The 24058-nt window shown below is 44.4% G+C and overlaps 1 protein-coding gene across 1 annotated transcript; it reads left to right on the top strand.

The window, feature by feature from the left end:
• Positions 1 to 6477: 6477 nt before the first annotated feature.
• Positions 6478 to 22405, top strand: LOC138735521 (melanocortin-2 receptor accessory protein 2-like). Its single transcript, XM_069883565.1, has 3 exons — positions 6478 to 6595; positions 11721 to 11820; positions 22009 to 22405. Exons 1-3 carry the CDS (start codon positions 6478 to 6480, stop codon positions 22403 to 22405), a joined length of 615 nt encoding a protein of 204 aa, XP_069739666.1.
• Positions 22406 to 24058: the final 1653 nt, after the last annotated feature.

Raw genomic sequence — 24058 nt, 5'->3', positions numbered from 1 at the left:
TGAAGGTGGACTGGGATAATCAGACGGGGGCAGGAACACAAGAGAGCGAGTTTATAGAATGTCTACGAGATACTTTCTTGGAACAGCTAATGGAGGAACCTACCAGGGGGAAGTCGATTCTGGACTGGGTGCTGTGCAGCGACGCAGACTTAATAAGTGACCTTGATGTAGGGGAGCCATTAGGGAATAGTGACCATGTTATGGTTACTTTTAAGCTGCAATTAGAAAGGGAAATGGAAAGGAAGTCGGAAGCATCTGTACTTCAGTTAAATAAAGGGAATTTTGCAGCTATGAGGGAGGAGCTATCCAAAATAAAATGGGAAGATACACTAGCTGGGAGGACAACTGGGGAAAAATGGCAGGTTTTTATGGACATTTTTCACAGGATTCAGGACAAATTTATTCCAAAGTGGAGGAAAGGCTCTAGGAGATGCAAATGGCAGCCCTGGCTAACTAAGGAAATCAAGTGCATTATCAAGTCCAAAGGGAGTAATTATAAGATAGCGAAGCGGAGTGGGAAATTAGAGGATTGGGAAACCTTCAAAGAACATCAGAGGGTAATTAAGAAAGCCATAGGAGACGGGAAAATGAAGTATGAGAGGAAATTAGCAGATAATATTGCAGAGGATAGCAAAAGCTTTTTTAAGTATGTGAAGAGGAAGAAATTGGTTCGGTCTAAAATTGGCCCTTTGAAAATGGGCAAGGGTGAAATTATTACCGGAAACAAGGAGATGGCAGAGGAATTTAACAAATACTTTGCAACTGTCTTCACCAAGGAGGATATAGGTTATAGTCAGTTAGGAGGTAGTGGTCATGCGGTACCAAGAGACTTGGGGAACTTTACTGGGGAGGTAGGGGATCTAATGGATATCCGGATCCAGAAGCAGGAGGTTATGAGTAAATTGTTGGGACTGAGGGCTGATAAATCCCCAGGGCCTGATGGGCTGCATCCTAGGGTGCTTAAAGAGGTGGCTATGGAAATTGTGGAGGCACTGGTCGACATTTTCCAAAGTTCCATAGATTCTGGGGAGGTCCCTGAGGATTGGAGAGTGGCTGATGTGGTGCCGCTTTTTAAGAAAGGAGGGAGGGAGAAAACGGGAAATTATAGACCGGTTAGCCTGACATCAGTGGTGGAGAAGATATTGGAGTCCATCATAAAAGGAGAAATAGCAGCACACTTAGTCAGTAATAATAGTATAAGGGCTAGTCAGCATGGATTCCTTAAGGGTAAGTCATGCTTGACTAACCTTCTGGAATTTTTTGAGGATGTGACAAAGAGGGTGGACTCGGGAGAGCCAGTGGATGTGGTGTATTTGGACTTCCAGAAGGCCTTTGATAAGGTACCGCATGGGAGTCTAGTGGGCAAGATCAGAGAGCATGGTATTGGAGGTAAGGAGCTGACATGGATAGGAAATTGGTTAAGAGATAGGAAACAAAGGGTTGGAGTAAATGGGTCTTTTTCAGAATGGCAGGATGAGACGAGTGGAGTGCCTCAGGGATCGGTGTTGGGTCCTCAGTTGTTTGTAATTTATGTTAATGATTTGGATGAGGGGATTATAAATAACATGAGCAAATTTGCAGATGACACTAAACTGGGTGGCGGTGTGGGGTGTGAGGAGGATGTAAGGAGGAGTGGGCGGCTAAATGGAAGATGAATTTCAATGTGAACAAATGTGAGGTTATTCATTTTGGGGGAAGTAATAGGAAAGCTGAGTATTATTTAAATGGAGACAAGCTAGGGAGTGGGGAAGTGCAAATGGATCTGGGTGTACTTGTTCGCCGGTCGCTGAAGGCTAGCATGCAGGTTCAGAAAGCTGTGAAGAAGGCAAATGGAATGTTGACTTTCATAAAGAGGGGATTGGAGTATAGGAACAGAGACGCCCTTCTGCAGTTATACAGGGCCCTGGTGAGACCCCACCTGGAGTATTGCGTCCAGTTCTGGTCTCCAAACTTGAGGAAGGACATACTAGCTATAGAGTGTGTGCAGCGCAGATTTACAAGGTTAGTTCCAGGGATGGCAGGGTTGTCATATGCAGCAAGGCTAGAAAAACTGGACTTGTATCCATTGGAGTTTAGAAGGATGAGGGGGGACATGATTGAGGTATACAAAATCATCAGGGGGATAGACAAGGTGAAGTCTGATTACTTGTTCCCAATGATGGGGGAGACGAGGACTAGAGGGCATAGTTTAAGAATACAGGGTAGGCCCTTTAGGACGGAGATAAGAAAGCATTTTTTTACCCAGAGAAGTGTGAATCTGTGGAATGCTCTGCCACAGAGGTGGTAGAGGCGGATTCGCTGACTATGTTCAAAAGAGAGTTAGATAAGACTCTTGTGGGTAATGGAGTTAAGGGTTATGGGGATAAGGCTGGAAAGGGGTACTGATGGTAATGATCAGCCATGATCTAAAATGGCGGTGCTGGCCCGACGGGCTAAATGGCCTACTCCAGCTCCTATTGTCTATTGTCTATTGTCTATTATCTGGAACTAAGAGGCGGTGGCTCTCCGAGCTTCAACACGGTGCTGACATAATAAAATTTAACTCCTTTACTAAAGCTGAACTGTAGAGTCCATCCTGACCTGGCTTGGGACGAAGTTGAAAGAAGAGCACCTAGATGGTTACAATAACACTTGTGGTAATTCAACCCTCCCAAAAAAACATTGGTTTCATATAAATATTTTTTTAATGACATAAGTTAACAAAATATTTGAAGCTTGTTTGGTATATTGTTTGAATTGAGTTTAGTTGCAAGATATCACACTATTTTTCTCTTACTCAGAGCATCTAAGCCACTGTTTTTTTTAAACTTTATTTATTCGTTCAAAATACAGATAATAAGTAAAATATATAACAATACATAAAGCATGAATGTTATATTTTATATAAAAAAAAAGAAAGATGAAAAGGAAAGAACCCCCCCCCCCCTTTCAGCCAACTCTCCTAAGGAGAGTTGTAAACATGTAATTTTTTCCATTATTAAACAATATTTCATCTCATTATGCCAAAAGTCTCAAATTTAATAATTTCAGGTAAAATCATATCTCTATCGAACACATGTTTTACCAAAGATCGAACTTGATAAAAATACGCTTACACTTAATCGTACTGTTTAAACCCCGAACATTAAAAGTAGCAAACTTCAACTTTGACATATCCACTAATATTACTAAAAACTAATAATATCAATATATAAAGACTCAGTAAATAGGCCCTCCAATAGGAGAAAAAGAAACCACAAATTAAAGTCTAAATAAAATGAAAATAAAAAAAGATAAAAAGAAAACAAAAACCCAAAAAAACCTACCAAAAGGTAGTAATCCCTAAACAAAGTTGGGTATGGATCACCCACCAGTGGCTGATGACTAGTAGAACATAGAGCAAATTTCTCCCTCCCCAGCCAAACAAAGAATAACAACAAGATATCATAATGACACATAAAAAGAAAATAAAAATAAAAAAGTTCTTCTATTCATCCAAGAAATTCCAGACTCAGCGACCCTGTTTCAAGGAAATGGACTCTTTCCATTCCCATTTCTCCCATTTCTTCCATTTCCAGAACAACCAGATCTTTCTTTAGGAGACAATGGTGGGCTACGTCTTTGTCCTCTTACAACTGGCAACGAGTCAGCAAAACTCATTGCTTCACACTCATTCTCAAAAAACTGAGATTGAAAGTCTCCACAAAACACCTTCAACACTGCCGGATAGCGAAAAGTAGATTTATAACCTTTACGCCACAAAACTTCTTTAACTGGATTAAATCGACGCCGACGCTGAATAACCTCTTGACTCAAATCAGGATAGAAAAAACTCTACTATTCTGAATCATTAACGGAGCTTGTCGTTGTCTCATGTTTTTCACTGCAGAATGAAGTATCGTTTCTCTGTCCAAATAATTCAAACATCGAATTATCACAGGTCTCGGTGGTTGACCAGGCAGAGGTCAATTGCTAGAGGTTAAGGCTCTATGAGCTCTTTCCAATACCAGACCTCCAGAGAAAAATTCCTGCCCCATTATTTGTGGAATCCATTCGGTAAAAAAACGAAGAGGATCTTGTTCTTCCATACCTTCTGGCAAACCAACAATCTTATTATTCCTTCTACTTTGATTCTCCAAATAATCTACTTTCCTCTCTAACTCCCTCTCATGTTCTCGCAATTCTTTAACAGATTCTTCTACCTCCAACACTTTTTCTGTATTAGAAGCCACTTGTTATTGACATTTCAAAAAAGCAGCCTGAAATTGTTTAAAATCCTCACAAGATGCTTCCACACGTATTTTAACTGTATCCAGTTCCAAACTGAGTCACTGAGACATTTCATTCAGCATAGGCTGAATGATGAGGCTTAGCTGTTTACATTGTAATTCAGAAAAGCTCAGCCCTGCTTTCTCTTGCGCCGTGGCAGAACCAGGTAACTGCAGCTCCTGCTGCATCTCAACAACAGGCAGTTTTAACAGTTTTACTGCGGGTCTGGACTCCCAGCGACAGCACCCCGACTTCCTCAGGGGGGCGACGCTTTTCTCCCCCCCGCCCCCCCCACAGCCCATTGTTGTTTCAAAAACTCACAAAGAAGATCAAAATATTCAGATTGGAATATTTCCTGGGGTTCAAGCAATGGAGTCGTCTTCTTGCGTTCCCCCTCCGTTAAAGTCGGCAGGCTGCCAGGATCGGGATCCACATCGGGGGCACACGCACCTTCCTCCTGAGAACAGGTAATTCCAATGATGTCCTTCTCCTGGTTAGTCATTTTTCAGCTCCCACAGGCAATCTCTGTGGTTTAGGCTTGAAAGAAAGCAAACCTGAAGTTGTAGCAGACTGTTTAGGCTCTAAATCTTCAACACTTCGAAAATGTAGTTTCTTCTGTACTTGAGGTTTAATCTTTTTACCATTAATAGCCATAACAATTCCTTGATACTTTAAACTAAGTTTTAAAAATTTTAAACCTGAAAACAAAGAGTTAAAAACAGGTTCCTAAAAGTCTGGCCAGAGAGGCCGAGATTACACGTCTAGACTCTACGCCATCTTGCCACGCCCCCCTGTTTGCTCCTTAGAAACTGCATTTCCCGAGAAAGTTTCGTCCATCATTCACTAAACTAACATCTGGTTGAAAAGGCACATGATCTGGTTTTCTCTTCTGTGACTCAGTAATTAAGTGGTGCCTGATTTTTTTTTCCCTGTAAAAGCACTGCTGTGTGAAGAATGAATTGGGTCACTGGGGAAAATTGTGTTCAGTACAAAAGACACCTGTTTTGTTGAACTGTTTATTTTTTAAATTTCTCACACCTATGATGGGAAAAAATTGCAGTGTGTTGTCTAATGAACTGTGGAATATGGTTTCAAATTGTGCTTCATTCCCATTGAATCCAAATCTGAATTTTCTGGACAGTTACTTCTGTCATGAGACTATTGACACATCTTGTAAGTAAGATGATGCTGCCCTTGCACTGTTTTAACTGAACATTTTCTCTAACACTATGCTGTGAACATTTATTTCATTTTGCACTACCTGTGGTTCTTAAAGATAGGTAACTTGCCTGGATAGCATGCAAAACAAGAGTTTTATCATACACCATAATTCGATTCAAATTCAATCTATGCACAAGTAATGACGCAGCAATTTAAGAAATTGTTCTCCGAAAAAAGTGAATTAGAATGTAGTACAGGACCTTGGGCCCACAATATTGTGCTGACCTATATACAACTAACCCCACCCGCAAAAAAAACTCCTCCCTACCTCATAACCCTCTTTTTCTTTTATTCATGTGTTTGCCTAGGAGACTCCCAAATGCTCCAATTGTTCAAGCCTCTACCATCACCCCGGCAATGCATTCCAGACACCCACAATTCTTTGTGGGGGGGGGGAAGTATCCCTGATGTCTCCCCTAAACTTCCCTCCCTTCACTTTGTATAGATGTCTTTTGGTGTTTGCTGCTCCTGCTCTGGGGGAAAACGTAATGGCTGTCCACCCTATCTATGCTTCACATGATCGTGTAGACCTGTCTCCTCTCATCCTTCTCTCCAAAGAGAAACAGGTCTATCTTTGTTCTGAACGCATCCTCATTGCCAATTGTGATTCTGCCGACAACTATGGTGTCTTCGGCAAATTTGTAGATAGCAGTAGAATTGGAATAAGGTAGCAAGACTCAAGCAACTCTGAAGCTTTCATTGCCAGTCACCCTCCAGTTCTGTCCAATGGTAAACCCCAGCTCAAGATATCCAAGTCGCATCTCTTCAATCCCTGATCCAATCTCCCAAAGCAATTAGGAAACTGGCAGGGCCCAAAGCTCAGCTCAGGGGGACCCCTGCACATTTGATTTGTACATTGAATGCAGTTGCAAATGAAATTCTTCATTAAAATCTAATCATATAATGAATTTATATTGCAGTTTTATTTGGAATACCCCTTTGGTTTAATTGATTTTGGTTTAATTCAAAAGAGAAATGTCCCACCATGTTGTTTTTTACAGGTGTGAAATGTCTGAGGATAGTCCAGCTGTAAACAAGTCTACTGTCTCCAATAATGATTATATCTGGGGCTATGAATATTATGACTATGAACCAGTTTCATTTGAAGGACTGAAGGCTCACAGATGTAAGTTTTATTTTTGTGACTAGAATTTATCTCCCAACATGAATCAAGTGGTAAAGGTGGAAACTAAGAGTTTTTAATCAGTCCAATGATGTGACCTTAGCTTATTGAACTGTAGTCCAAGGGATAATTTTGGCTTCCTCAGAATCCATATGCTAAGATCAGAACTAATTTGCCCTCTAACCATTTTGAAGACCTGCCTTCTCAATGCAGTCCATTGTAGGTTTGATTTAAAGTTTCTGACATATAATTTCACAAAGCTGGAAGTTAGAAAAATATGTACAGAAAATAATAGGGCACTGAGGAGGGTGGAAAACAGATATACATTTCCCTGAAAGTGGTCACAGATGGATAGGGTTTTAAAGAGAGCCTTTGACATATTGGCCATCATATATAAAAAATATTGAGTATTGGAGCTGGGATGCTATTGTAAAGTGGTATAAGACATTGGTGAAGCTAAATTTGGATATTGTGTGCAGTTTTGGTCACGTAAATCACTACAGGAAATATATCAATAAGATAGAAAGAGAGCAGTAAAGGTTTACTAGGATGTTGCCTTGACTTCAGGAACTGAGTTACAGGACTTTATTCCCTGGGGCATAGAAGAATGAGGGGAGATTTGAGATAGGTATTTAAAATTGAGGGGCATAGACAGAGTAAATGTACATAGTCTTTTCCCACTGATGGTAGGTAAGATGCAAACCAGAGGACATGGTTTAAGAGTGAAAGGGGAAAAGTTTAGGGGGAACATCTTCACACAGAGAGTGGTTGGAATGTGAAACAACCTTCCAGCTGAAGTGGTGAATGCAGACTCTATTTTAACATTTAAAAGGAATTTGGACGGGTACATAGATGGGAGAGGTATGGAGGGCTATGGACTAGTTGTAGGTCATTGGGACAAGGCCAAAAAAAAAAGATTTGGCACGGACTAGAAGGACCGGTGGCAGTTTCTGTGCTGCAATGTTCTATGGTTCTAAAATTGGGGAAAAATTATGGGAGTACGATATCCCCAGGCAGGACCTTGGGATCATTCAACCTGTTCAGCTTTAAGTGTAATTAAACAGATGTACAGTAATGGAGAAGGAAATTGGGGAGAGAAGCAACATCTGTATTCATACTACTTAAGTTGTGATACACCCAGCTAGCAAAGAAAGATAAATAGCCTGGGAGCTTTGAGTGTTATGTCGAGAACAGTTGAATTAGTTTGTTGGTGAAACTTGCTCACTGTTGTACTCGAGGGAATTTTGCACCTGTGAAAAACAGTTTAATAAAAAAGCATTGATGATTTTGGACCAATTATATGGATATCTTTATGAAATACATTCCAAAGGGAACTAGTTGACTATGCGTCATGGTCTCCAACTAGATTATAAAACTCTGAGATTTCCACCGAGTATTGTTGTTGTGGATATTATCATTTTTTTCAGATTCTCTATTTATTATTCAATTATTGAGATTGATTGCAGAAATAAAATGTTCCCATTCAGATTTTGCAGAATTCAAGGAAACATTTTTGATGTGATCATACTGCATGTTCATCAATGAAATGTAACATCGTTGTCTGCTCTATTAGAATGTCTGGTTCTTAACTTTCATATTTTCTGGCAATCTTTACTCCACCACCTGTTAAAATCAGCCTTGCAAAGTAGAATTCAGACTTCCCAGTCACAATCAAGGCTGAGGTTGTATCCATAAACTTGGAAACATGATTTCACCCAGATTTCCTATTGTACATTAATTCTCTTAAAAGGTGCAATTTATAATTTGGACACTCTTGCATTGAAAGAATCAATTGAAACATGCTGCATGTCCCTCTCCTTAACCTGTTTATTGGAACTAGCCTGATCACCCTGCAGCCACAGCATGAATGTCTGGAGCTTGCAACAATTAAAATGATTAATTCGCAAATTTAAATCATACATGGAGAGATTAATGTTAAAGGGCCATAATTTGCAAACTGAACCTGGTGGTCACTATCTCAACTTGGCTTATTGCCAGTGGTTCCCTTTGCGTTTTGGGCATTATAATTGCTGTAAGATTTGGACATTTGCATGTATGTGGTGATTCCGTCAAGTGTGATCAAGCCAAATCCAATGAATAGGATGTAATAAAGGCTAAGCATCATTAAATACAGCTCTTATTAAATAGGATTCTCTGTCCAAAGTATTAATTACAGCTTGTGTAGACTGCTTGGGTAGGGAAGTCTAAAATGAGAGGGTACAGGTTTAAGTTGAGAAGTGAAAATTTAAAGTATGAGGGGCAAGGTTATCATGCATGAGGAGGATGATGTATGAAATGAACTGTCAAAGGAAGTGGCAGAAGTAGGAATAATTATGTTTGCGGAGCCATTTGGATTAGGACCTAGATAGGAAAGGTTAAGAGGGATTATGGGTCAAATGTGGGTAAATGGAGCAAGTGCAGCTAGACATTGTGAACAGCATGGATGATTTGGGTGGAAGGGCCTTTTCCATGCAATATGACTCAAAATGCGACCATCTGTAAGAATTCTAATGTACAGGCCCTCTGATCCATGATATTGTGCCAACCTATATAAACTTACCCCATTATCAATTTAATGCTTCCCTCTCTCACAGCCCATAACCTTCCATTTTCTTTTGTGTATCTACCCGTCTTTTAAATGTCCCTATTCTATCAGACTCCATCACCTCTGTTGTCAGTGTATTCCAGCCAACCATCATTCTCCATGTAAAAACCTTCAATCACCTTATACAGATATCCTTCAGTATTAGTCATTGTCTTCCTCTTCTGTCATTCCAAAGAGAAAAGCCCAAGCTCGCTCAACCTTTCCTCCTAAGAAATGCCCTCTAATTCAGGAAACCTCTTCGTAAATCTCCCATCTGCTCTCTCCAAACCTCCACAGCTTTCCAATAACGAAGCCACCAAAAATTGAACATTATACTCCAAGTGTGATCTAATCAAAGTTTTATGGAGCTGCAACATAACCTCATGGCTTATCAACTCAATCTCTGGCCAATGAAGGCCAGCACACCATATGCCACCTTAACCACTCTATCAACTGCATGGCAATCTTGAGAAATCTATAGATTTGGACCCCAAGATTTCTCTTTCCCAACATAATGCTAACAATCCTGCCATTAACCATGTGCTCTGCCTTCAAGTTCAATCTTCCATTACTTCCCACTTTTCCAGATTGAACTCCATCTGCTATTTCTCTATCCAATTGTGCATCCTATCTATAACCCATTGTAGCCTGCAACAATTCATGTCATCTACAAACCTACTGCTCCACCTCTTGGTCAGGACATTTTTTTTAAATCACAAAGAGCAGGGATCCCAGAACAGAGCCCTGGAGAACACCACTTGTCACTGACCTCCACGCAGAATGCTTTTTATCTAGACTACCCTCTGCCTTCTGTGGGCCAGCCAATTTCAAATCAAAACAGCCAGTTTGCATGATTCCATTGCCTTTAGGACTTTCTGGATGAGCCCATCACTGTGAATTTGGTCACTCTCACGGTCTCTCTCTTTTCCCCCCCCCCTCCAGAAACCTTTCCAATAGCTTGGCCACTTCTGACATGAGACTCACTGGTCTATCATTCCTAAGATTCTCCTGTTATGGGCCCAGAGGACTCCAAAACGCAGCAGCAATAGAAATTCACCAAAACAAATGGTGACTTAAACAAATATTGTTTTTAATTTTCTTTAAACATAAAAACAGCATCAAACTTTAACATTACTATTAACTTTACCTAATTTAATGTGTACAAGTTCAGAAAAGTCCTTTGATTCACAGTCCAATCTCACTCCTTCAAGTTCACTGCTTTCAGGCAATTTTTATACTGTGCAGATTTTAACATTTGAATTTTTAACCAGGCTCTGGTGGAAATGGTTACTAGTCAGGAAGGTTCTTGTTGGTTTTCAGAGATTTGTTGCACACACAGTGATTGACTTCCATCAGCCACATCAGTGTCTTGCTGAAGAAACCTGCCCCATCAGAGCTTTCCAAATGATAACCTTTTCTTCCAGGTCACCAGAGAGTTTCTGCAGAAACCAGTTCTCCCCCTCCCCAAACTGCATTCAGACAGATTGTGGCACCAGACCCAATCTTCTGAGTCCATTCATTGGTTGCTTTCAAAATAATAATCCTATCCGCAGCAGGTCCAATTAGTACCTACATGTGAAGTCTTTATAGGCATTCTTCAAAGGCACTCGGAGCCTGGACTGTCTGGCTTGAGCAGAGCTCTGGCATTTTAAATGAGATCTGTTTTGTGAAGTGTTTGTGACCTACACAACCCCCACAATCTATCTCCTTCAAAAACCTATCTTGCACAATATAAAATATGATCTAATTCATCACACTCCCTCTTCCTTGAACAAGGCAGCAGGATCAGAAGTGCATTTATTTCTGCATGAAATGAGTAAGGTTTAGAGATCCAACTGAGTGAGAGATGGTAAGGATCCTGAGGAAGCTCAGCATTTTGGGGAGGTGCCACATCTCCCCAGGACTGACTTCCAAGACTCCAATACTGTGAGATGCAGAGCTATGTCTCCTCTGGACAGAACATCTGTGATGAATTTGGGTCTGATGCATACACACATTGGATTGGACAGAGACTGCTTCACTTGGCTGCACCTCAATGAAACAGTTTGCAATGATGTATCTGCAGGGTCACATGCACTTAATGGGATACAGCCCTGTTTTCCAGCGTGATCTCACCGTGTTTTTGCTTCTTGTTGACTGACTCTGCACGAGCCAGGTTTTGCTATTCCCAATTGATTGGCTCATTGATGCACAAGGCCACACTCAATGTTTATTCTCTTCCCCCCCCCCCCCAAGATGTCCAGAGGAATACAGAATGTTGTCCCTTTTTAAATGCCTTCTTTAAATTTCATCTCTTCCCCCAACCCCCCCCCCCCCAACTTTTTGGGGGTTGATTAATGTGTAATCTTTGATTTCTGCCTGACAAACCTGTGTCTGCAAGTTTATCTTCCCTAAAAGCTCCCCCTACACTGGAATTTGGTAGGTTTTTCCAGGCTCCTGGGCTCAGTTCAGGCTTGATGTGACTGACCTAGTCATTAAAAGAATATACAAGATTTTTTTCATTTTAAAGTTACACCAGTGTAAAGCAAAACCCCTCTTTTACAGATTCCATTGTGATTGGGTTTTGGGTTGGCTTGGCAGTCTTCGTGCTCTTTATGTTTTTCATGTTTACGTTGCTTTCCAAGACAGGAGAACAGCACCAAAGGTAAGCGAGGATGTGGAAATGTTTGTCATTTTGAATCTGCCATGATGAGCAATAAATGTGTAATGCCCGCTCCTCCTAGAGTTCTAATGAGAGAGCCCGAGCACAGGGAATATGATTTAAAAATTGCACAAATCAACAAGAGCCCATTGGTAAGGAATGCTGATCTGGGAGAGATTTCCTTGAGAATAATTACAGATTATTCAAAATTCTTACATCACTGACAAGTTTCACAAATATCATGAGCTGAATAGTTTTTGTTCTGTAAGGATGTAAAATATGATTATTGCTGTAAGGGTGCAGAAAGTTCTCAGAAATCTTAAAATTCTGATCATTCAGCTCCATAACCCAAGACAAATAATTTTATTACTAAGCATCCTAAATTGGAAACATTGGGTATCATTAAATGGTGGTTGTGTTAAAAGTATAATATTTTCTTTTGGATAATAAACCTTTGTTACAAGTGAAGCGAAAGGGTATCCGACTGTGGACAATGGTTTAATTACTGATGTCATGAACACTGAACAATTGGCAGAATTTTTGATAATGGTTCCGGGGGGGGGAGGGGACCAACAGTTCAGGAAAATAAAAGATATTTCATTCTATTATAGTGGTAGACAGTGAGAACAAAGTAAACATGCTATTTTCAGACACTAGACAATAATCTGCAATCTCGGCAGTAATCTGGATAGCAATGGGCATTGTTAGAGGAATTTGTGTAGGTTCTATAGTAGATTGGACCCTCTTCCACCATGCTGGCAATGTTTTCCAGATACGGGGTTTGGGGGTGGGGTGTGATAATATTTCTCCAGTCATCTTAAACAAAATACCATCTAGTCTTGTCATTTTCACTCTGGAGAAAGGTGTTGGCTGTCCACTCAGTCTCACAATCTTATACACCTTTTTCTAAGTTGCCTCTCATCCTCCATCATTCCAAAGAGAATAGCCCTAGCTCACTCAACTTCCCTCATAAAACATGTTTCCCAATCCCTGCAGCATTCTAGTACATCTTCTCTCCACTCTCTCCACAGCTTCCACAAAGTAATCCTGGAAATTATAGGCCAGTGAGCCTGACATCAGAAGAAGATAAATTAATGGAAGGTGTTCGAAGAGATCAGATATAAAATTATTTGGATAGCCAGAAAAAAATTGGGGATAGTCAAGATGGCTTTGTGTGTGATAGGTCATGTTTAACCAATATTATAGTTTTTTTTGAGGAGGTTATCAGGAAAGTTGACGAAGGAAAGGCTGTTGAGGTTGTCTGCATGTCCTTTGACACAATTTTGACTTTGACAAGGTCCCACATGGAAGGTTAGTCAAGGAGGTTCAGACACTAGGTATTCATGGTGAAGTAATGAACTGGATTCGACAACAGCTAGACAGGAGAAGCCAGGACATAGTGGTAGATGATTGCTTCTCAGACTGGAGGCCTGTGACTAGTGGTGTGCCTCAGACACCAGTGCTTGGACCATTGTTGTTTGTCATCTATATTCAATGATCTGGATGATATTGTGTTAAATTTGGATAACCATGTTTGCAGATGACAAGTTTTGAGGTGTTTTTTGACAGTGAAGATGGTTTTCAAAGCTTGCAGAGGGGTCTGGACCAGTTGGAAAAATGGTAGATGAAATTTAATGCAGACAAGTATGAGGTGTTGTATTTTGGAAGCACAAACTAAGAAAGGACATACACGGTGAATGATAGAGCACTAAGGAGTGCGGTAGAACAGAGGGACCTGGGAATACAGATGCATAATGCCCTGAAAGTGGCATCACAGGTGGATAGGGTTTTAAAGAGAGCCTTTTGCATATTGGCCATCATATATAAAAAGTATTGAGTATTGGAGCTGGGATGCTATGGTAAAGTGGTATAAGACATTGGTGAAGCTAAATTTGGAATATTGTGTGCAGTTTTGGTCACCTAAATCACTACAGGAAAGATATCAATAAGATAGAAAGAGAGCAGAAAAGATTTATTAGGACGTTGCCTTGACTTCAGGAACTGAGTTGCAGAGAAAGGTTAAACTGGTTGGTACTTTATTCCCTGGAGTGTAGAAGAATGAGGGGAGTTATGATAGAGGTATTTAAAATTGAGGGGAATAGACAATAAATGTTGATAGGCTTTTTTTCCACTGAGGGTAGGTGAGATATAAACCACCCAAATTCATCACAGATGTTTAGAGGGAATATAAGGGGAACTTCTTCACATAGAGGGTAGTGGGAGTGTGGAACAAGCTGCCAGCTGAAGTGATGAATGCAGCCTCAATTTTAACATTTAAGAGGAATTTGGACAGATACATGAATGGGAGAGATATGGAGGGCTATTGTCTGGGTGCAGATCATTGGGACTAGGCCAAAAACAATGATATGGTATGGTCCAGAAGGGCTGAAGGGGCCTGCTTCTGTGCTGTAGTGTTCTATTGTTCTATCCTTAATATAATGAGGTGACCAGATCAGAACTCAATACTCCGAGTTCCAGTTCAAATTAATTATCACAGTACATGCACGATATCATGAACATCCCTTCAATTCTTTATCCTGTGGGTCAGGTTTTGTAAACTGTACTCAAGAAAAATCTTTATACATAAGAGAGAAATGTAAACAAACTAACCATGCAAATACAGAAAAAATATTCAGTATTAAATAAAATGCAAACTGGAGTCCTTCAATGAGTTCCTGACTGAGTTTGTTGTTGAACAGTCTGATGGTAGAGGGGTAACAATTGTTCCTGAACCTGGTGGTCTGAGTCTTGTCGCACCAATACCTCTTCCCTGATGGCAGTAGCGAGAATAGAGCATGTTGTGGGTGGTGTGAATCCTGGTGTGAAGAGCTGTTGCTCTTCAAAAGAAGTGTTCCACAAAGATGTTATTGATATTGGGGAGAGTTTATCCAGTGATGCACTGGGCTGTGCCCATTACCTTTTGCAGGGCCTTCTGTTCAGAGGATTTGGTGCCCCCATGCCAGCATACTTTCCACTACACATTTGTAGTTTGCCAAGGTTTCCAATGTCCTACCAAACCTAATAGAGGTGCTGATATGATTTCTTCAAGTGTAGTCTAACCAGAGCTTCAAAATTACCCTATGGCTCTTGCACTTGATATGCCAACTAATGAAGGCCAGCACTCCAAATACCTTCTTAACCTTCATCAACCTATTAACTGTTGTTGCACCTCTGAAGGATCGATAAACTTGAATCCCAATATCCCACTGTTCCTGCATACTTCTTGCCATTAACCATGCATCCTGCCTTCATGGTAGATCTTCCACAATGTATCACTGCACATTTTTCCAGATTGAACTCGATCTGCCACTTCTCTGCCTGTGGTGCACTGTTAGTCAGAATCAGACACGCATAAGGTAAAGACTGTACAACAGGCTTTAATCCACAAAGACTTCCATAGAGCCAGGCTGGCTGTAGCTGCAGCCAACTCTGAGTGAGGCCTCGGGAGCCCAGCTCAGACTTATTTCCCAGAGGGTGATTGACAGCCAGCCAGGTGTAGTCCTGTCCCCTTACACCCCTGCAGTACACACCTGCAGGTACAGAGGTTGCCCCCTGCAGTAGGCCGGTGGTGTACCACCACATTCACCCCCTTTAAAATTGTCACAGTGGGGCGGGGGGAGGGGAAGTAACAAGGAATCATACCCACTATACAAAATACAATATTTACAGATTGAGACAATCTGGCAGCACCGGGGTCTCCGTGACCGTCGTAGGACTGGCTCCTGGTCACTGGTTGGAGGGAAAGTTTGGGGGGGGTGCTGGTGGCAGGTGTCTGCGACTGGTGTGGTGCCACACGGAGGGGTGGCCAAGGGGGCCAGGGTCGAGTCATATTGGATGGGTGGAGGGGGGCAGGTTCATCCCCCAGGGCTAAAGTGGGCCACTGGTGGTCAAGGAGGTCCTGCACACTCCATAGCTGCCTGGGGACGGGGATGTATGCCCATTCGGCGTCATCCTGGGATGAAGGATGCCGTGGAGTGGTGGGTGTGCCTGCTGGTGCTAGGTCTCTGGTTGGGACTGTGTCCTCCCTGCCACCGCCAAACCTAACATAGCCGTAGTTGTGGTTCATGTGTAGGAGGAAGACCTGCTCGACCAGAGGTTCAGCCTTGTGTGTCTGTACATGTTTATGCAGGTCCCGGGTATGTGAGCCATGCTTGGAGGGACATTCCAGTCACCGACTTCCTGGGGAATGTGAACAGACGTTCATGAGGGGTCTTGTTGGTAGCCGTACATAACAGCGACCGACTGGCATGGAGCTCCTCAGGCAGGGCATCCTGCCAGTACTCAACGGCCTACCCTTTTGACTTGAGACCCAGGAGGACTGCCTTCTAGATCACCCCATTTTCATGTTCCACTTGCCCATTGCCTCTCAGGTTATAACTTGTTGTGCAGCTAGTCACGATGCCCCTCGCCATCAGGTACTGACGCACCTCATCACTCATGAACTAGACCCCCAGTCGCTGTGGATGAAAGTGATTGTAGCCAAACATGAAGATCTGCCCCAGAGCCCTGATGACAGTAGCCGTGGAGGTGTCCGGGCAAGGGATAGCAAAAGGGAAGCGTGAGTACTCGTCCACTACTGTGAGGAAGTAGACGCTTCGGTTCGTGGAAGGCAGGAGCCCTTTGAAGTCCATGCTGAGACACTCAAAGGGCCGAGTGGCCTTTACAACATGGGCCTGGGGCGGGCGAAAGAAATGGGGTTTACACTCTGCACAGACTCGGCAGGCCTTGGTCATGTCCTTGACGGCCCTGATGGTATATGGCAGGTTCCAAGGCTTAATGAAGTGGTACAACCTTGTGACAACCGGATGGCAGAGGGACGCGTGCAATGCCTGCAGCCTGTCATTTTACATAGATGCGCAGGTCCGAGAGAGGGCATCAAAGAGTTGTTAAACTTCCCGGGGTGGTACTGGATGTCATAGCTGTAGGTTGCCAGCTCGACTCTCTAGTGCAGGATCTTGTCGTTCTTGATCTTGCTCTTGTGGATAGTGTTAAACATGAACGCCATGGCCCACTGGTCCGTGAGGAGGGTGAATCTCCTGCTGGCCAGGTAGAGGCACCAGTGGCCTGGGCCTCCTTTTCAATGGTGGAATGCCCTAGCTCAGAGCCATGGAGGGTCCTAGAGAAGAAAGCGATGGGGCACCCCCCCCTTGGTTGAGGGTAGTAGCGAGGGCTACCTCTGAGGCATCTCTCTCCACTCGGAAGGGGAGTCCTCATCCACGGCATGCATTGTAGCGTCCGTGAAGTCCTGCTTGATGCGGATGAAGGCTGCCTGCGCTGGCCAACTCTGGAAAAGTTGTAGCTTGGGCTAATGGGTGGACCTTGTCCAAGAAGCGAGGGACTCACTGCAAGTAATAGGAGAATAGGTCAAGGCACCTGTGGAGGGCCTTTAGCATGGGGGGGGCGGAGAGGAAGTTCCATTAATGGGCACATCCTTTCTTGATCTGGGCCGACGACCCCATGGGCCATGATGTACCCCAGGATGGTGGTGGGTGGTGCTAAACACACACTTCTCCTTGTTGTAAGTGAGGTTAAGCTCCCCGGCCGTCTGGAGGAATTTTTCCAGGTTAGCATCATGGTCCTGCTGGTCACAGCCACAGTTAGTGACATCATCCAGATATGGGAATGTCGCCTTTAGCTTGTGCCGGTCTACCATGCGATCCATCTCCTGCTAGTAGATGGAGACCCCATTTGTGACCCCAAAGGGAATTCAGTGGAACTGGTACAGGTGCCCGTCTGCCTTGAAGGCGGTGTTGGGCTTGTCTTTCAGATGGAAGTGGTTTTGGTGATACGCCGATTTCAGGTCAATCGTGCAGAAAACCCGGTAGTGGGCTATCTTATTGACCATGTTGGTGATCCTAGGAAGAGGGTAGGCATCCAGTTGGGTGTACCGGTTAATGGCCTGGCTGTAATCCATGACCATCCTCGGCTTACTTCCCCCTTTGACCACCAGGACTTGGGCTCTCCAAGGGCTGTTACTGGGCTCTATCACACCTTCTGCCGGGAGTCGCCACACCTCTGCCTTGATGAAGTCTGTCTGCGGCGCAATAGCGCCTACTTCTGGTGGCAATCGGCTTGTAGCCTAGCGTAAGATGTGGGAAGAGCACCGGTGGGGTGATGCGTAGTGTGGAGATGCTGCAGGTTGGCCAGGACTGGTAGGTTGGCGTGCTGTGTAATGTGAGTGGACGTTGGGGCCCCCCGAAGGCAAGGGTGACACTTTGCAGGTGGCACTGGAAATCTTGGACCAGGAGGACTGGGGCAGAGAGTTTGGGCATGACCAGGAGCCTGAACCCCATGTAAGTCTCCCCTCCCACAGTTATATCGGCCAAGCAGTGCCCGAGGGTACCAACTGTCTTGTCCTTGGTGGCGAGGGCAATGGGGTGGACTTTTAATCTCAGCGAGTGGTCCACGCTCGGGTGAATGCAGCTCTCAGTGCTGCCATTGTTGAACAGGCATTTTGTTTCCTGCCCGTTGACTTGTACGTCCATCATAGAGCTCTCGAGGACGTTACGGATGTCCCTGGTCAGCGTGGTGGCAGCCAGGACCGTCTCTGGGTCAGTCATCGCTCTCTGGTTGTGCACGGCAATTTTTGGTGTCTGGAGGCATGGGGAGTGTCAGTAGGGTGGCCTGGTCATCGCCTATGTTGACCACGTCGGTTGTGGGGTGCGGCGTGTGGCAGCCAATGGTGTCCGGAGGTCTGGGGAGCATCGGTAGGGTGGCCTGGTCATCACCCGTGTTGACCACATTGTTCTCGTCATCGGGGGCCTTCCATGTAGGCCGCTGCCTGGCCCAAGATGGCATTGGTACATAGGGGCCCACTGCGTGGCTGGCCTCCTTCCCCAGTAGTTTTCGTTGTGCCGGGGAAGTGGCGTCATCGTGGCTGGCGGCAGTGACGTCATTACGTCTTCCAGAAGTAATGTTGCTGTAGTTCTCAGCAAGTGGCGCTGGTGAGGGTAGGGGCTGGTCCGGATGCTCGGGTCACACGCTGCGATCGTCTCTGGCTGAGTCGGATGCTACACCGTCTGAGTCGGGGGAAGGTGGAAGATGTAGCGGGGACAATGGCACCGCCCGGCATGTGCATGTGGACGGGTCCGAGGGGGAGGTCATAGAAGGCAGGTGAGCTGCCGACTGGTTTCGAGAGGCACACTTTAGCAAAGTGGCCTCTCTTTCTGAATTGGGAACAGTTCCTAGCTGGGCAGTTTTGGCGTGATCGTTTGTAGGACCCACAGTACTTTCAGGGGCGTCGGGCGCCTTCCGCAGCGACTTTCTCCTCCCCAGCTCGGTCTGGGGCTGCAACTGTAGTGTGAGAGGGTCATGAGGGAGCCTGGGGGAACCTGGAATCGAAGGCTTCAATGTGCAGGGCTGCAGCTTCCAGGGTTCGGACCACTTCCACTGTCTTGTTCAGGGTGTAGATACTATCTTCCAGCAGCTTCTGCCAGATGACCCTCGAGGTAGGCCTTAGATGAAGGTGTCCCAGATCAGCTTTCGACCTCCTCTGCATCTACCCCGGGTTCAGCCAGACACAGTCGGGCCAACTCTCGCAGGTGTCCTAGGTAAGACAGCTGTCTCCCCGGGTTGCTGGGCTCTGGTGTTGAGGAGATACCTTGCACAGACTGCATTCATGGGGGGCTTGTACAAGTTCTCGAGAGTGTCCATTGCGCACTTGTACGTGGAGCAGCCTTTGGTTGCCTAGAAGGCGTGGGGACCCAGCTTTGACAAGAGTAGGACAAGCCTCTTCTGATCTGAGTCCAGGATGCCACCTGTGTGCACCTCAATGATTGCCTCGACCGTGTGCTGCCAGATCTCGAAGCGTGTCTGGGCTTCCGGGAGGTGTGGGTCGACTTCGAGGCTCCCTGCGCTCAGGAGTTTTTCCATGGCAGCCGTGGGAAAATTTTGTGGATTAAATTGCGGTGTGCTGTTAGCCAGAATCAGACACGCACAAGGTAAAGGTACAGGCTTTAATCCACAAAGACTAGCTGCAGCAATCCTGAGTGTGGCCTCAGGAGGCCGGCACATGCTTGTATCCCAGAGTGTGATTGACAGTCTACCAGGTGTTGTCCTATCCCCTTACACTCCTGCAGGTACAGAGGTTGCACCCTGCAGTAGACCGGCGGTACACTCCTGCAGGTACAGAGGTTGCCCCCTGCAGTAGGCCGGCGGTACACTCCCGCAGGTACAGAGGTTGCCCCCTGCAGTAGGCCGGCGGTACACTCCTGCAGGTACAGAGGTTGCCCCCTGCAGTAGGCCGGCGGTACACTCCTGCAGGTACAGAGGTTGCCCCCTGCAGTAGGCCGGCGGTACACTCCTGCAGGTACAGAGGTTGCCCCCTGCAGTAGGCCGGCGGTACACTCCCGCAGGTACAGAGGTTGCCCCCTGCAGTAGGCCGGCGGTACACTCCTGCAGGTACAGAGGTTGCCCCCTGCAGTAGGCCGGCGGTACACTCCCGCAGGTACAGAGGATGTCCCCTGCAGTAGGCCGGCGGTACACTCCCGCAGGTACAGAGGTTGCCCCCTGCAGTAGGCCGGCAGTACACTCCTGCAGGTACAGAGGTTGTCCCCTGCAGTAGGCCGGCGGTACACTCCTGCAGGTACAGAGGTTGCCCCCTGCAGTAGGCTGGCGGTACACTCTCGTAGGTACAGAGGTTGCCCCCTGCAGTAGGCCGGCGGTACACTCCTGCAGGTACAGAGGTTTCCCCCTGCAGTAGGCCGGCGGTACACTCCTGCAGGTACAGAGGTTTCCCCCTGCAGTAGGCCGGCGGTACACTCCCGCAGGTACAGAGGTTGCCCCCTGCAGTAGGCCGGCGGTACACTCCTGCAGGTACAGAGGTTGCCCCCTGCAGTAGGCCGGCGGTACACTCCTGCAGGTACAGAGGTTGCCCCCTGCAGTAGGCCGGCGGTACACTCCCGCAGGTACAGAGGTTGCCCCCTGCAGTAGGCCGGCGGTACACTCCTGCAGGTACAGAGGTTGCCCCCTGCAGTAGGCCGGCGGTACACTCCCGCAGGTACAGAGGTTTCCCCCTGCAGTAGGCCGGCGGTACACTCCTGCAGGTACAGAGGTTGCCCCCTGCAGTAGGCCGGCGGTACACTCCTGCAGGTACAGAGGTTGCACCCTGCAGTAGGCCGGCGGTACACTCCTGCAGGTACAGAGGTTGCCCCCTGCAGTAGGCCGGCGGTACACTCCTGCAGGTACAGAGGTTGTCCCCTGCAGTAGGCCGGCAGTGTACCACCACACTGCCAAAATCTGCATCCTGATCATACTCCATTGTACCCTACAACAACCTCCTACACTATCCACAACATTTTGTCATCTGCAAATTTACTAATTGATCTCTCCATGTCCTCATCCAAACCATTTATAAAAATAACAGAGCAGGGTTCCCTGTGGAATACTACTAGCCACCAGGCAGAATACTTTCCACCTACTATCCCTGATCTTTGGGCAAGTTACTTTTGAATCTATGCAGCCAAATTTCCATGGATCCCATGCCTCTTGACTTTCTGGATAGGGTTATCATGGAAGACCTCATCAAACCCCTTACAAAAATCCGTATATAGTAAAACTCCTTGTATCTGGCACCTATGGGGATTGATAGATAAGTAAGTTATTTGGTTGAAATTGCATATTTCATGATTGGTGAAATAATGCCAATGTGTGCCAATTTTAACTGCATTTTAACATTTTTTTTGTGATTTTTTTTTGCCGTTTGCTTGAATTCTGGATAACAGGGGTTGACTGTACACCACATCCATCGCTCTACACTTTTCTCAATTTGTTTCATCACCACCTTGAAAAAGAAGGCTGAGGGGCAACCTTGCAGAGATTTATAAAACTGATTAATTTTCCAATCCTTGTCTCGCAATCTATGTGTCAGGGTAAGATAATCTAAATCTAGTGGGCATAAGTTTAGGATGAGAGGGAAAAGATTTAAAGTGATCTCTTTGGCACACTTCTCACACCAAGTGTGGCAAGGATATGGAACAAGGTTGCAGAGAAAGCGGTAAAGGCAGATACAATTAGAATATTGACAAGAAATTTGGACAAGGAAAATGTCAAATACAAGTAAATGGGTGTAATATCAATGGTCAGTATAAACAAGTTGGGCCAAAGGGCATGTATTTATGCTGTATAACTCTGAATCTACAGACTTCTGTGTATATTTTTGAGAAATCTTTGTTTTAAAATTTGACCTTTTAGCAGGAATCTGGACCTCACTACAAATCAACAAAGAGCAAACAGCCTTACCATTAATTACCTCACTTGCAAAAAGGATAAAGCCTTCTGCCACCATTCAAGAGAAGAGTCCAGATCTCCCTTTCATTTTTGTGGAAATGAAGTACCACTTCTGGAAAGACCACTGATGGTCAGAGTATCTGATCTAAAGAGCAGCGACCTTGCCAGACAAGATAGAAATGGTAGAAGTGACAGCACAAATAATGGCATTGACTGCATAAGCAAATGTGACATCCCAAACTGTGTGAGCTTGGATCACAGTTCCTCCTTGAATGAAGAGGATCTTCTGAAGTGCAAACAGCCAATTATTCTTGATAATAAAGCAGACAGGCTACAGATTGTACATAAAGTATCAGACTAGTTCTTAAAGTAGGATTGGAATTGCTCATCTGCAGAAATATCTGTTCAAAAATTGTAAATCTTGTAGAACGATGGAAAAAAAATGTTTGTCTGTAATTGCCAGTGTTGTCACTCCCTTTCTCTGTGGCAGCCACACTTTTTTCACTGATTCCCATTTAATCTTCTTTAGTCTCTCAGGATTCAATCAGTCCCACACAGCACACTGGCACTAATGGCTTCTATCTCTGGAGGGGGTTGGTTGCTTTGAGCCCATGTGTTCTGTCTTAACTAAATCCTTGCATCTATCTGAGAAATATTTGGACGAAATAATCGTTGTGTGCATTTACTAATTTGCATATGCATTGCAAATCCAGTTCATATTCTTTTGGTTGCAGTGGAGTTTGGTGTTTGTTTTCAGCTGAGCCTTCTGTTTCTTATGTGTTCTCGTGCCTCGTACTTTTAATTTCTAGTCAGCATTTTTTTAAAATGTGAAGAATCTTCAATCTTTGTGATGCATCTAAAGCACCAGCTCGAAGGTTAATTTGATTATTTTCAAGAGTCAAGAGTCCTTTTATCTCTATTGCATCCAGCTCTATTGATCTGGATGACTTCAGTATGAGGTGTGATTCATCAACTCTGCAATTTGCTGTTTCTAAAAATATTTGGTGGTTTCATGTGGTTTCACTTGGTAATTGTTTAATGTTATAGTTAATGAATATTTTAATGAAATGTAATTAATTGGATTTTTAACTGCTTTGGAGGTAATAACTGTTTAAACAGTAACTTGTTTATTGAAACTGTAAATTAGTTCTGTAATATTTTGTTGCAATAATAGAAGCACCATTTTCATGATATTTTTCAGTTACTTAGAGAATGTAGTTGACTCAGAAAGGTAAGTGTCATAGCCTGCTTTCAAACTTGAAAGAAGGAGAGTTATTGATGAGTGAAACTGTCAAGGACAATCAACAGTAGCAAACCCCTTTGAAACTGGTTGGCTGCTTTTTAGATCATATCAGTCTCAAGATGGTTTTTGAAGTGACAATGGCCCAGCAGGCAGTCATTAGTACTGCTGCCTCACAGATTCACATACCCAGTTTAAGTTCTGGCTGTGGATGTTGTCTGTGTATAGTTTGCATGTTCTTCCTGAAACTTGATGGGTTCTCCCAGGTACTCTGGTTTCTTTGTAAGTCCCAAGGACATGCATCTCGGTCGATTGCTTGGCCACTGTGAATGACCCTAGTGCAATGAATGGCAGAATAGGTTGGGGAGGGTGGGGGGGGGGGGGGGGGAGAGATTAATAAAGCACTTAGTAGTATGATTATTTGGATCACTGGAGAATCTAGAGCTTTATTTCACAGTTCGCGTGAAATTGTAGATTCCTGGATTTCAATTTGCAATTAACAAAGTTTATTTTTCTTTTAAACTGCACTGTTTTCAAAAGGACATACAGAACATTGTTGGTCATAAAGCAACACAAATAACTGCTTTTAGTACTGGTGTATTAGTTGACCTTAATTTAGGTAAATTACATAATTGACATACTCTTTGGGATTTTCAGTAGCCATTCAATGTAAATCAAGCTCTGAGGGAAATCTATTAAGGTTCAAAAAATTGTGTGACTAATCAATGTTCTGAGCTGCTGAACAAGTGAAAGGACTCGCAGCACTGCTCCAAA

The sequence above is a fragment of the Narcine bancroftii genome, chromosome 6, assembly GCF_036971445.1.
Source record: "Narcine bancroftii isolate sNarBan1 chromosome 6, sNarBan1.hap1, whole genome shotgun sequence".
NCBI lineage: Eukaryota > Metazoa > Chordata > Chondrichthyes > Torpediniformes > Narcinidae > Narcine > Narcine bancroftii.
This window is presented reverse-complemented; position numbering and strand designations above follow the sequence as displayed.

Bases quoted from the DNA above. Each gene is read 5' to 3' on its own strand.
- LOC138735521 (XM_069883565.1), top strand. From the start codon at position 6,478: ATGTCTGAGGATAGTCCAGCTGTAAACAAGTCTACTGTCTCCAATAAT. The intron at 6,596-11,720 runs GTAAGTTTTATT...CCTCTTTTACAG, and splicing joins AGGACTGAAGGCTCACAGAT to ATTCCATTGTGATTGGGTTT. The intron at 11,821-22,008 runs GTAAGCGAGGAT...TTGACCTTTTAG, and splicing joins ACAGGAGAACAGCACCAAAG to CAGGAATCTGGACCTCACTA.